Here is a 13898-nt window from a genome sequence, read left to right on the forward strand (position 1 = left end):
TTTGTTTGATTTCAAAAATTCAAAGGATTTATTTGTTAAAAAAAATCAAAGAACTTTGATAACTCAAAACGTAATAGTTCATTGGTTTTTTTCCCCCTACTTTTTCCTTTCCTTGTTAAAAGCTTCAAACCAAATTCCAAGCAAATACTAGGTTTCAAACATCAGTAGCTTGGTTGGCACTCAAAACCGCACAAACACCATGGTCACTTGTGGGACCGTAAGTTTCCTCTCCATTGGAGGTTTTTCCGGCTGTTAACTTCAAGGACCCATGGATTGGTCGAGGTGCGTGTAAACACCTAACCGTTATCCAAAATAAAAACTTAAAAATATGCTGAAATTTTGGAGGTATACCAAACCTCATGACACCTGCCCTGGCCTATATCAACCAGTTGGGGCTTTTATAAAAGAATTCTAAAAACCACATAGTTTCCTTAAAGTTGGTTAATTTTACACGACTCTCTCAGTACATAAACAACTAGCTATTATCAAAACCAAACCAAACCAAACCAAATAAACCCAATAAATCCTATAGGGAGAGAGAGAGGATTTTGGGTAGGCTTTATCATAGACGCAGAGGCAAAGAACAGAAAGAGAATACAACATGAGTTAGAGAGAGGCTCATATACGAGCAACATATGAATTGGCTTGGGTAACATATCTCACCCACCGGTAGGGATTGTATGTTTTGGACTTCTTTGCAATTTGCAAGTATTTCACCTACATCACAAGCATCATCAACACATTTACTTCTCTAACTCCGTTACAATTATCATTAAATTGTTTCAAGAATAAAATGGAGGCACTAAAAGGCACTTCAATCTATATGTTTGAGGTATTAAAATGAAAGGTTTATGGAAGTACGTAACAGTATGTTACGTTTGCATGCAATTTTCCCAAAAAGAAAAAGAAAAGTCAAGTCGAGAGGGGAGGAGAGGAGTTTTGTTACCTGTAGTCTAGAGCAATTGTACATGGGTATGGTGAAGGTCATGCTGACAGGTCCAGCTTCCTTGGTTATATTCCCTATTACAGAACCCGAATAAGTTGCAAAATATGAACCCACGTGAATAAGGCATTTGCCATATTTGCAATAGAACTTACCATGTGAGTCCTGTGAGAATGTTAGCTTTGCACGTAGTGTATGTTCAGATCCACCAACAATCTGCACAGTAACTTTACACCAAATTAAATCCCTCCCAATACTTGGTGAATGTGGACATAGAGATAGCATTAACAAGAGAAATTGCCTTCTTTAACCCCCACTCCAGTTTCTTGTTTGATTCCTTAAAATCAGTCACTTGTCCAACTGCTCCAGATTCCATTTCGAAGCTAATTCTGAAAATTGTTGTACAACAAATTAATATTCCTTAGACACTTGCTTACTGAGGGAGGGGGTATAAATACAAGCATCAAAAATAGGTTTAATCATTTCCAAACAGGTCAAGTGATGTATAGTTTTTTTCTTCTTGGAAATGGATGGTCTCAAGGCTAACATTGGTCGATTTCATCACCCACATCTTTATCCACCACGCTACCATATAACTTTTTCCGGTTATGGGCTTTTTTGCTGAACATGCTCTTTTTTCAAAAAAATGTATCATCTTGAGGGGCAAGCCTTTATAACTATTACTAATATAAATATCTAAATTCAAATTTTTGAAACTTGACATCTTAAAGATTGCATTTGAATTAGAAGCCTTGGCATGTTTTTACTTTTACATACTTCTCCACTGGTCATAATTATGTAAAAGTAAAAACAAGATAAGGCTTAGATTCTAGTGTGTATTATCTTGTATATTAAATGTATTTAATCATGAAATAACTTCTTTCTTTTATTAGATTGGTTTTAGTTTTTTTGTACATATAAACACAAACATGCATGTGTATAAACACATGCCCAAAATCTACTTTTTTAGAATCTCCAAATCCCTGGTATCCATGTATTATCCTTGCACCATAGCCTACCAAGGCCTACCTGAGTGGCCTAGGCTCCTTTCCTCAAATACAAGTGACCAGTACACTTGTTTATTCACCAAGCCAAGCCACTTGCAGAAGCCCATAACGATATAGAGAAGCTAATAGAGGCCCCTCATGCGCAACTACCAGCATCCCTCACACTTCACAGCAGCCACCACCACTCCCATCCCCCTGCGCACCACCACCACACCTCCCCTCCCCCCCCGGGGGGAGGGGACCGTTTTTAGTTTCCAAGTTTTTGTTTCACTTTTAATCACCAAAGTTTACATGTTTATGTTTTGACCACCAAACCAATTTTAGTCCTTGGTATTTTTTAAATGACATCTTTTAAAAGTTGGGTGGCCTCCGTTGACGTGTTTATTGTTGGGTGGCCTATTTAAAACTTACAGCAAACTTTGTTAGCCTCCCTATATATTAAGCCTATCTTTTATTAAATTATTAAAATGGGTTTGCAGAAAACAGGAAAAAGGTACCTGGATGTGTATGATGGCACAGGCATCTGAACCACAACCGTATTTGCAGTAATATTTTGAGGAAATTCGGCACGTACTTTCAGAATCACTTCAGCCTTGGATAGAAATGAAACATGATATAGTATAGGAGCATGCTTATGTAATGGGCATTAGTATGCCAAAGAAGTAAAACAAAGCACAAAATAGGATAAGCACCGCTGAAGGATAACTACAGAAGCGATAGTCATCAAAAGAGACGTAAACCAAAGTAAGGCTCAAATGATGGATAATGTAAGAGATATAATTGTGTATTTACTAAAAAGAATTACAGGAAGAAGATATCTACCTTGAGTGATCCAGCTTCTTCAATGAGGGTGTTAATACGAAAAGGTGGCTTAAATTCCTGAGTCATGCGATAATTCATGACAGGAAATTCACCATCATGAGGCACCTGATAAACATGAGCAAGATTAACATCAGATTCATCAAAATTGCTGAATAGGCATGTCAAATAAATTAAAGTCATATCACATTACTTACAAGAGTCAGAGTTCTGTCGACATCAAAACGATCTAGATGCACAGATTCATGGAAATTGCAATCATCTAGTATAACTGCTCCTGATCCAGTGGAACCAGTGTAATCTGTCATAGAAAGCATGATTTGATAAGCTTTTGAAAGCAGATAACCCTCGCAATAGATTATAGACTAACTATGAGCTTCGAAAAGTTAATGGTCATCATGGTCACTCAGTTTGCATCCCAAAATGGCATGATCTCAAGGGCATAAAATATCAAGACAGATTTCAAAATTTTCTAACAATAACATTCTGGTGTTGGATAAATGAATAAACTGAGAGGATCGCGTACCATATAACGATCTGCCACTGCTTCCTATATTCAGCTCCTCATTAAGGGCTAGTCGGATTTCTGGATTCCCAGAAAGATAACTCTTCATTTGAATGGTTCCATCTATCTCAGAAGTTAGTATGTATCCCTGTTCACGTGTATAAATTTAGAATAATTTGGATGCATGATGAAGCTAACGAATTTCTAATATATTATCATCCAATTGAGTACACTAACTTAGTGTTCTCCTTTTTTTGTTACTATGATAACGACAGAAGCCTCTTCCAGTCCTTGCTAGTGAAAGTCTCAAAATGAATGTTGGCCAAGATAGTAGAAGAAAAATTGCCTCGACCTGAAAGGAGGTGGACTTAAATAAAGAAATATAACGAAGGACTTTTGTCTTATATAGGGAGTGTGGAAACAAACATTCAGCCCAAGTGTCTAGATCATCCACTCTTTGCACTGCCCATATTATCTTGCAAGTGTATTGCCTATGAAGTAGTTGAAAAGTTGTTTGTGCCACATGAAAGCAAAGTTCCAACAAACCGACAGGTTGAAGCTGCATACATAACCCATAGAATTACCCAGTAGGGATTTTGCCGAGTGCAAGAATAAATCATGATTATGCTGCACTATTACATAAGGTGCATAATGAAATCATTAAAAACAGGACTTGTGACAGCGTAGTATATACCAAGTGGTCTTTTGCCTAATGGTGGCTATCATAACTTCAAAGAGGAACATGGAGGGTCATGGCTTCAAGTCTCATAAAAGATGCTATTTAGGACTATAACACACAGAGTCACACACCCATATGCAAAATTGAAATCACATTTGTGATGGCCTGAATAAGGAAGTCAATATTGGTTGATATCTTTTTTGGTTTTTCTTTTTGCTATGTCCAAGATATCCTGAACATAAAGGGAAGACCAGCTTGATATATTTTTTTTACATAGCATAGATATGAACAGCTCAATTTCTTAAGGGCTTATATGAGAAATATAAGATATGAACAAGAGTTAGGAGACATTGTTGTTAGCTCTAAGGTAAACCATCTCCCTATTTGTAGGCTAGTATGGTTAAATCTTGGCTGCGGAACCCTTATCGTGGTTCATGGAAACTTATGGTCAGTATCCTTTCAGTGTGCAAATCTGGATGCAATTATAGGGAATGGAACTTCCAGCCATCCAAAAGTTTCATCCTCTACAACCAAATAACCTTTCACCAACAGTTGGAGCTTTCGACTGAACCTGCTATTCAGTTTTATCTCCTACACAACAGTAAAAAATATGACTTGCTCCTATCAGTTATGGCTACAGAACCCCATGATATTTGTTGGTCACATAGTTGACAAATGTTGAAGCTTAATGTTTTGATGGTAAAGCTAGTTTTCTTAGTTCATATCAGAAAAAAATTTGTAGAAAACAAAACTAAGAGTAGAAGAAAAAATTACTCACACTAGAGCTGAAAGTAACACTTATTTTTTCAATTATATCCACGAAAATTTCCTCCCTCTTTCTACCCCCAGGTTCATTAGCTACCACTGACTTCGTGACAGCCGTCCCTGGCATTCTTTTGTTCCCTTGCTGCACAAATCGAAGTTGCAAGCAAAAAGATATAGTAAGCATGTACACTTAAATAAATATATCAGCCTTGAATGACTTGTACCATAAAGAGAGCAGCTGGACCAAGAGGTGGCATTCGTGCAGCATCAACCATGATTGGCTCATTAAATAAACATGACTTCAGAACTTCAGTTGATGTCGTTTGCACATAACCAAAATCCTGGGAGCAAAAGAAAGAAAACATTATACTTAACCTCCTTTAGACAAAAGCAAAAAGAAAACATAAATTTGCACGTGATTTTACATATATATATATATATATATATATATGTATGTATGTATAGAGAGAGAGAGAGGAGTCGGGTTTAAACGAGAACAATACCTATTTAAGAGAATAAGCAAACGGCCAAATCACATGTGATTTTACACTAACATCACGTACAAAATCATATGTGATTCACGCCACTTTACCTCGCGACCTGATGTCATGGCCAAAGTCGCCCCAACACTTCTTTTTTACCGTTAATATGAAATCAAATGTGATTTGGCCGTTCTCATATAATCTTAAATAGTTAGCATTCTCGTTTGATCCTGCCTCTCTCTCTCTCTCTCTCTCTCTCTCTCTATATATATATATATATATATATATGTGTGTGTGTGTGTATATATAAGTGCAATAACATGAGAAATAATAAAAGTAACCGAGCACAGTTCAAAAAATATTTTCATTCCTCAGTGCATAATTTAAAACCTGATCATCAAGTATTCATGTATCCAAATCGACTCCTACCAACATCTATATTGCCAATTACTTTGAAGAATTCCTAGCTTTATCAGCTATGCACAACGTAACGGGTATTAATAAAGAAACAAAAAAATTAACTGAGAAAGCTTCTTAGGAAATCACCTAAATGGACAATATATGCATCTAGAGAACACCTTCGATTATCTATGCTCAAACACAATATTAGCTATTTGGGTTTTCAACTTCAGATGCAGAACTATGAAGGGAAAAAAAAAGTTAAACTTTTGCATTTGTAAGTACAGAACCCTCGTAAATTCTGCTCAAATTTAGCAAATGCAGCAAAGTTATATGAAAGGGATACTTACAATTACTTCGTCAAGTAATTCGTACATAAGCACAAAGTTTTTCCGTATTGAATCTTCATTTAGGATGCCAAGGTAATCTTTGGTAACTCGTGCTATTCTTAGTAGAAGCTCCAAGACAAGAGAAGGTGAAACATTTGCTCTAGTTGTTGCAACAAACAGCAACCCAACTACTTTGGCATGAAAGTAGTTGACACCATCCACATTCTATGATGAAAACATTATCAGTAACCATCGTGTTAAAATAAACAATTTCATGACATATGTGGCTTTTGTAAGATGCAAAGGCTGTCAGGCTGATTATCACCTCAGAAAGAACAAATATAGTAACAGTGAAAACAATCACTCAAGCAAGTCAAATATTAAAGCTTGCCCAAAAACTTGATAAGTTATTGTGAAAGTCATCGAGTGCAGAGGTAACTGTTGCATAAACATGTTGCACGTATTCAATTTAATACTCAAAATGTGAAACAATGTTAAGGAATGCATTGAAAGAATTTTATAACATAAGGGAGCAACTAGAAGAACTATTCCTTTTTCTTGCCCTCTGGGAGTCTTGCCCGGGCCTTGTACATACCACCCGTCACACTATGGGAGCTGGCCATGCCCGATCCCCATAGAGTGAAAGAGCTGCCTGGTGATCCCTAGGTTGCAGCATGTGCGGTCGTTAACTCCTTGTGACTGAATTGTTTCTTTTATCTGTGCTTTGCAAAGCTGGAATGCACAGCAGGAAAGCAAAGCGGCTTATGCCGAATATCTTGAACTCAAAGAAAACCATGCCTAACGAATTTCCCATGTTTCATCAAGATCTATTTGACATAAAAAACAGTTTACTTTTAAAAATACCTACAAAGACAGGTGGAGCCTCGGCTTCTCCATCCTCCTTCCAAAACTTCACTTTACGAAAGAAGATCTCTGCACTTCCTTTTTGCACATCACCACGATCTGCATCAGTGAAATGTGGATGTCAAAAATTAAAAAAAAGCCAAAGGAAAGTACATGCAAACAGGGAATAGTTCTGCAAACCAACTAATCATCAGCTTCCAACTACACAACTACTACTCCCACGAACTTGTTGAAAAATAGGAAAGTTTTCAAGAAAGGAAACCGTATCAATCATCTTCCAATGTTTGGAAAGGGATGTTTATTTTTTAGAAAGTAGATACTTATATTTCTTCTTTTTTACTGGTTTTTGTTATTTTTATAATATAAATTATGTGCATCCCTGTGAATGAAATTACAGTTGGAAATCCTTTCCTGTCTCGTTTTATTTCATGGTATCAGAGCCTTGCAATCTTTGCAGGCTAAAGTCTTTGAGGTAACTCTTGTTCATCCTGTCTTAACCATTCTGTTTGTTTTTCTCTGGATAGACCAGCAGATCGATAATGACAGGATCTGCCCAATCTTCTACCACTCATCAAACTCCAAACCAAACCCCATCCCTTTTCCATCAGCAGAAATCAACTCCTCTCTCCAAATTACCCAACAGACTGAACTTCCGTGAGTGGTTTCAGTCTGTTATGTTTGTTATTAGAGGGAAGGAAAAACAGGGTCCTTACGTGTGAAACAAAGGCTCCAGACAAAAAGGATGAAAGTTACAAATTATGGGAGGCAGAAAACTCTATCATTATGGCATGGCTTGTCAATTCGACGAATCCAAACATTGGAAAAACCTATCTGCACTACAAGACTGCCCAGAAAATCTGGGAAGTCGTTCAAGAGGTGTATTCTGATCTAGAAAACACCTCACAGTGTTTTGAGATTCGATCATCTCTTCGTAATACCAGCCAAGGAGAAAAATTTGTAACTGAGTACTTACAATGTACTAACCGAACTATGGCAGGAGATGGATGTGTTCTACAACATCAATTGGTCATGCAGTCAAGAGTGTACTCACTATGCCCAGATGCTCGAAAAAGACAGAATCTTCGACTTCCTCCACGCGCTCAACAAGGAACTACACGAGGTTAGGGGCAGAATCCTCGGTACCAAATCGCTGTCCTCCCTTAGAGAAGTATTTGCAGAAGTACGTCGAGAACAGAGTTGGAAAAGGGTGAGGCTACCGACCCCAACAAATGCTGAAGTCCACGGATCTGCTCTTGCTACCTACAGATCTGAAGGACAAGGGAATGCAAAATCCAAGAACATCAAAGTCGGGTGTGAACACCGCAAGAAACCACATCATAGGAAGGAGCAATGCTGGGACCTCCATGGTAAGCCCCCAAACTAGATCCCTCGAAGGCGGCAATCATCTGCCCATGTTGTGGAGACTCAACAGAAAAAATCTCGTCTCCAAGTCCTTCCACTCCAGCCCAAAAGGAAGTCTTTAGAACTCTCTTCCATCCAACCAATTCCCCCACAGCTCCGACATGTAATGGGGAACCTCAAGGTGAGTATACTTTATCTTCTTTCCACAAAGGAGAAATTTTTGAAGGTTGAATCATAGATACTGGTGCTTCTGATCATATGACAGGAAACTTTAACCTATTGAAAAACTTTAAACCAGCCACCAACTGTATTAACATCACAGTTGCTGATGGAAAGGTTTCTCGTGTTATGGCACCGGGAACATTATTTACGATGATTTAAAACTGAATTCAGTTTTATATGTGCCAAACCTTCAGTTTAACTTACTGTCACTAGACTTCTCAAAAATGAAGACTGTGTTGTAACTTGTTTTCCCACTCTTTGTGAATTTCAGGAGCAATCTTCAGGGAAGATGATTGGCATTGCTAAGGAATCCCATGGCCTCTACTACTTTCGTGGTTCTTCACACAAATCCTCTCTACAAAAACACCACTCCCTTTCTACTATGTTTGAGTCTAAAGTTTTGTTATGGCATCAACGGTTAGGTCATCCTAGTTTTGAGCATTTGCATCGGTTGTACCCAAATTTATTATCAATAGAAGTTATTCGGGGTTTCAATGTGAAAGTTGTGTTCTTGGAAAACAGACTTGAAAAACTTACCCAAATTGTACCTGCAAACCATCTCAACCTTTCAATATAGTCCATAGTGATGTATGGGGACCCTCACATACTCTAAACATCAATGGAACTCGTTGGTTTATCACCTTTATAGATGATCATACTCGTGCTTGTTGGGTATACCTACTCAAAAACAAATATGAGTTTGGTCAAGTCTTTAAGCAATTCCACAAGCTTGTGGAAATTGTTTTTAAGTACAAATTCCAAGTAGGTGGGGAATATTTTGCAAATGATCTAAAAGATTACCACAATGAACATGGCATCCTCCATCAATCTTCATGTATCCACACACCTCAGCAAAATGGAGTGGCTGAGAGGAAAAAATTGACACCTACTTGAAGTATCGATGGCAATCATGATACACAATAATATACCCTATTGTTTTTGGGGTGAAGTCGTCCTCTCATCAACCTACTTAATCAATCATCTTCCGTCTAAAGTTTTGAGCTTTTCAACCCCCATACAAAACCTTCAAAAGTGCTTTGTTAACCTTAGAATCCTAAACTCTTTTCCACCTTGTATATTCGGTTCCACAGCCTATGTTCACAATACCTGCCCATCTCGTAGAAAATTAGACCCCAGGGCTGTCAAATGTATCTTTGTGGGCTACTCCCCAGAAAAAAGGGGTACAAGTGTTACTGTCCAACCTCAAAAAAGGGTGTTCATTACTTGTGATGTCGATTTTTTTGAAACTCAGTTTCTATCCACTGTATCTCTTCAGGGGGAAGAGTCTCAAGGAAGATATCCACTGGGACCCCTCAATCTCTCTTCCCGTGTCTTTATACGAATCTAGTCCAACCCGAATCCAACTAGCCCAACTATCCCAAGTCCTTCCATTCAGCCACTGCCTCTACCGAAGTCCAAGGGGGAGATACCCAATCCTCTGAGGCCCAAGCAGATTCTGATCAAGGGGGAGATACTCAACCACCCCTTTTCCAAGTATACTCCAGACGACCAAAACCCAATATTGGCCAATCATCAGCACCCGGACCAGCTCCTGACGCAGGATGCTCTTTTGCGCTGCTTTTGACTGATAGAAAGCATCTCTCTTTTGTCCCTCCTGATTCTCGGGAATGTGAAACATTACACCTCAAGAACATAGTGACCTTAATGTTCCCATTGCCATTCGAAAAGGGGTTCGAACTTGCATGTATCGGGACATCTCTCATACGGTAAGCTTTCTTCAAAATATAAAGCTTTTCTCTCACAGGTGGATAAGGAAGCGATCCCCAAAAACATTCATGAGGCCCTATGTGATCCAAAGTGGAAGAATGCAGTTATGGAGGAAATGAAAGCCCTTAAAGAAAACCAGACATGGGAAGTTGTTAAAACTAGAGCCGAAGAAAGGTAATCAGGTGCAAATGGATCTTTTCGGTTAAAGTCGGCACTGATGGAAAAGTCGAGAGATACAAAACCAGGCTCGTTGCTCAAGGCTACACTCAAACCTAACGGATCGACTATGAAGAGATATTCACCCCAGTAGCCAAACTCAATTCCATTCGAGTCCTACTCGCACTTGCTGCAAATCTAGATTAGGAGCTACACCAGTTGGATGTAAAAAACACCTACCTCAATGAAACATTAGAGGAAGAAGTATATATGAAGCTACCCCCAGGGTTTGAGGAAAATAAGGAGTCAGGGCTAGTGTGTAAACTGAAGAAGTCTCTGTATGGTAACAGTCACCACGTGCATGTTTCAAAAGAATGTGCTCAGTCATGAAGCAATTTAGAGACATGCAAAGTCAAGCTGATCACAGTCTGTTTGTGAAACACTCAAGTGAGGATAAGAAGTCATTACTACTCATGTATGTTGATGATATGACAATAACTGGGGATGACACTCGTGAAATTGAGAATTTGAAGAAACAACTTCATTCCATGTTCAAAGTTAAGGATCTTGGAAAACTACAATCTTTCCTTGGAATTGAGATTGCTCGAAGCAAACAAAGAATATTTATCTCCCAAAGGAAATATGTTCTATACCTTCTAAAATAAACAGGGAAGTTGGGATGTAAACCAGCAAGTACTCCCTTGGAGCGGACCTAGAAGTCAAGAATCAATGACAATGATCCTCCAGTTGATCGAGAGCAATACCAACAACTTGTAGGTAAGCTAATTTACCTATCACTCACACGGCCTGATATTGCTTACAGTGTCAGTGTTATGAGCTAGTATATTCACTCTCCCACTAAGAGACATCTCGAAGCTGTCCAACACATCCTCAAGTACTTGAAAGGTACACGCGGAAAAGGATTGCTATTCAGGAAAACAAAAAACAGAAATGTGGAAGGATTTGCTGATGCTGATTGGGGAGGATCAAGCGATGCTACATCAACAACTGATTACTGCACTAAAGTGTGGGGGAACTTAGTTACCTGAAGGAGCAAGAAACAAACGGTAGTGGCTATAAGCAGTGCTAAAGCCGAGTACAGGGCCATAGCTCTGGAAGTATGTGAACTAACTGGATTAACTGCCTACTAGAACTCTAGAAGAGCTCAACGTAAATATAAGTGGGCCAGTCAAACTAAACAGTGATAGTGAGTCTACAATCGCGATAGTCTATAACCCGATTCAACACGACAGAATGAAGCATGTTCAGATAGATAGAAACTTCAGCAAGACTGAGGTAGAAAATGGCACCATTAGTCTTAACTTCGTTCTAATAAAACAGCAGGAAGCAGATACGTTCACTAAACCATTGATAAAATCATACTTAGAACGAAATGTATCCAAGTTGGGAATGTGGGATATACGTTCGCCAACTTGAGGGGGAATGTTGAAAAATAGGAAAGTTTTCAAGAAAGGAAACTGTATCAATCATCCTCCAATGTTTGGAAGGGATGCTTTTTTTAGAAAGTAGATATTTATTTTTCTTCTTTGTTGTTGGTTTCCTTGTTATTTTTGTAATAAAAATTATGTACATCCTTGTGAATGAAATTACAGTTCGAAATCCTTTCCTGTCTCGTTTTGTTTCAGAACTCATCAGTGACTAAGTGAGCTTCAATAGGCATTTTCAACTGTGGGTAAGAAAATGTGTCATCAAATGAGCTACGCAACATGGACACTCCATGCAAAACATATCTTTCAAGACAGATATGTATCATCCACACATATGCTCGTATGTACTTGTGGACGATGGATACGTGTAGTTGGTGCATATAACAATCAAAAGGTGATGAGAAGAAAAAAATTGAGGGATAGAACTTATACTAAAATGTAAGTACCCGAGGCACATCCACCTTCCCCTTTCCTTATACTTTGCAATGTTAAAAGGATTTTCTTTAGAGAGGGGAGGGGTACAAATGATTTAAAAGCCTAACACTACAACAATCTGATATAAGAGGGTGATTTAATGCATCAAGGCTCCTCATTGTTGCATGGGTTAAAGAGGGAAATAGTTGCATACAGCTTTTTGCCTTGCATTTTTCTGCAAGTTGTTCTTATGACTTGAACCTTACCTTCAGACCAGGATGGAGTAACCACACAATGCTCAAAGGTTCAGGAAAGTCCTAATTTTGAATGCTCAATTATAAAAACTGAAGGCCAAAACCAATTTTCAGAAAACATATTAGCATCTAACTTAATTGTTTGAGATCTTGTTCAAACTTGAGAGACCTTATCATATGTACAACACCGGCAACCTTCATCTTTTCATAAAATCTACAAGTTATAAGTTTTCTCACTTTATTTTTCTACTAAAGCTAATACGTCTCAAGAGTTGTCCTACAAAATTGTCCGTTTCAACATGGCAGAAAAAAGATAAAAAGCACTTCTAAGTTGTTGCATGAGACATGAGGAAGACATAGATATCCCAAGATATTGTTCAGACCCAAGAGAAAATGTTGTGCCGGTAGTTCAACCTACAGAAACTGATATTCCACAGAGTGGTGTTTCTATCCAATAAAATCTCCTGCATCGCCTTTAAGAAATTCCACTGTTTTAAAAGCATTATCCAAAGGTACGTGGTCGGTCGAACTTCTAGCACTTGTCGCCTATGTGAGGATTCAATAAATGCCTAAGAGGACTTCATAAGAAATTCATTTAATATATAAAAATACGATTACTCTAAGATTATGGACATAGGAGAATTAAAATTTTAGTAGCATGTTATTTTTATACAATTACTTTTCTAAATTTATTCTTCCATTGGCACAACTACTTGGAAATAATTGGAAAGTACCTACAGGTCAAGTAAATTTGACCGAGTTAAGGAATTAGTTTCTAGCAGAAATGTTGTGGCTACTTAGCTCCTAAGCAGCTGACATGGACGCCATAACTAATCGAAGCGGGGAGACCAATTGATGGCTAGGCAGGCGCTTAAGCAGACCTAGGCGGGGACATGTACATTGGAAAATTCAGAGATCTACTTCATTGTTTGATATTGGTGTTTGGAAGTCCTACAGAGATAGAAATGTTAGGTCATATGATTTAACTCGATTAAGAAGAATAGAGCATTATCATCTTCCTAATTTCGATCAATCATATGAACCCAACATAAATAAACAATCACATTATAGATTTTGTAATGAGAGGACTCACAATCACGGAACACAATGTTATCGCCTCTCTGCGACAATACAAAGAACTGTGAAATCATTGCCGTGAACCTACTTCCTTCCTCAATTCAACCAGCTCTGCAGAAAATAAAGAAATTTGATATTAGCTTAATCACGAGCAGCTGATTGAATCAATCAAACAATAAAATTGTAATTTAGACAAGACGAAGATAAAAAATTCCTACATGATAGAGATTATGTATGTCGAAATCGGACGACGAGCGGGGTGAGGAGGTTGTGTGCAACTGTGCAAATGAGATCCGATGAAGTGCTTATTAAAACAACTTATGCTTTTTGTAAAAATGCTTATTAACTTATGTGGTATTAAATTGGAGTTTTGTAAAAAATGTTTGGATTAGCTTATACCGGTACCAAAAAGCAATAAGTTGATAAGTTGTTTTTTAGTGTTTGG

The 13898-nt window shown here is 38.1% G+C and overlaps 1 protein-coding gene across 1 annotated transcript; it reads right to left on the reverse strand.

Moving 5' to 3' along the window:
* Positions 1–412: 412 nt before the first annotated feature.
* On the reverse strand, positions 413–13722 carry LOC112517928 (AP-4 complex subunit mu-like). The gene is made up of 14 exons (XM_025125358.1): positions 13672–13722; positions 13470–13564; positions 6797–6891; positions 5950–6153; positions 4943–5059; positions 4732–4860; positions 3296–3422; positions 2967–3070; positions 2773–2877; positions 2448–2542; positions 1245–1332; positions 1099–1159; positions 947–1020; positions 413–717 (listed from the first exon to the last, which is right to left on the reverse strand). The coding sequence occupies exons 2-14, from the start codon at positions 13525–13527 to the stop codon at positions 619–621; spliced, it is 1356 nt and encodes a 451-aa protein (XP_024981126.1). The 5' UTR covers positions 13528–13564; positions 13672–13722; the 3' UTR covers positions 413–618.
* Positions 13723–13898: the final 176 nt, after the last annotated feature.

This window comes from Cynara cardunculus, assembly GCF_001531365.2.
Source record: "Cynara cardunculus var. scolymus isolate 2C chromosome LG 1, CcrdV1, whole genome shotgun sequence".
In the NCBI taxonomy this organism is placed as follows: Eukaryota; Viridiplantae; Streptophyta; class Magnoliopsida; order Asterales; family Asteraceae; genus Cynara; species Cynara cardunculus.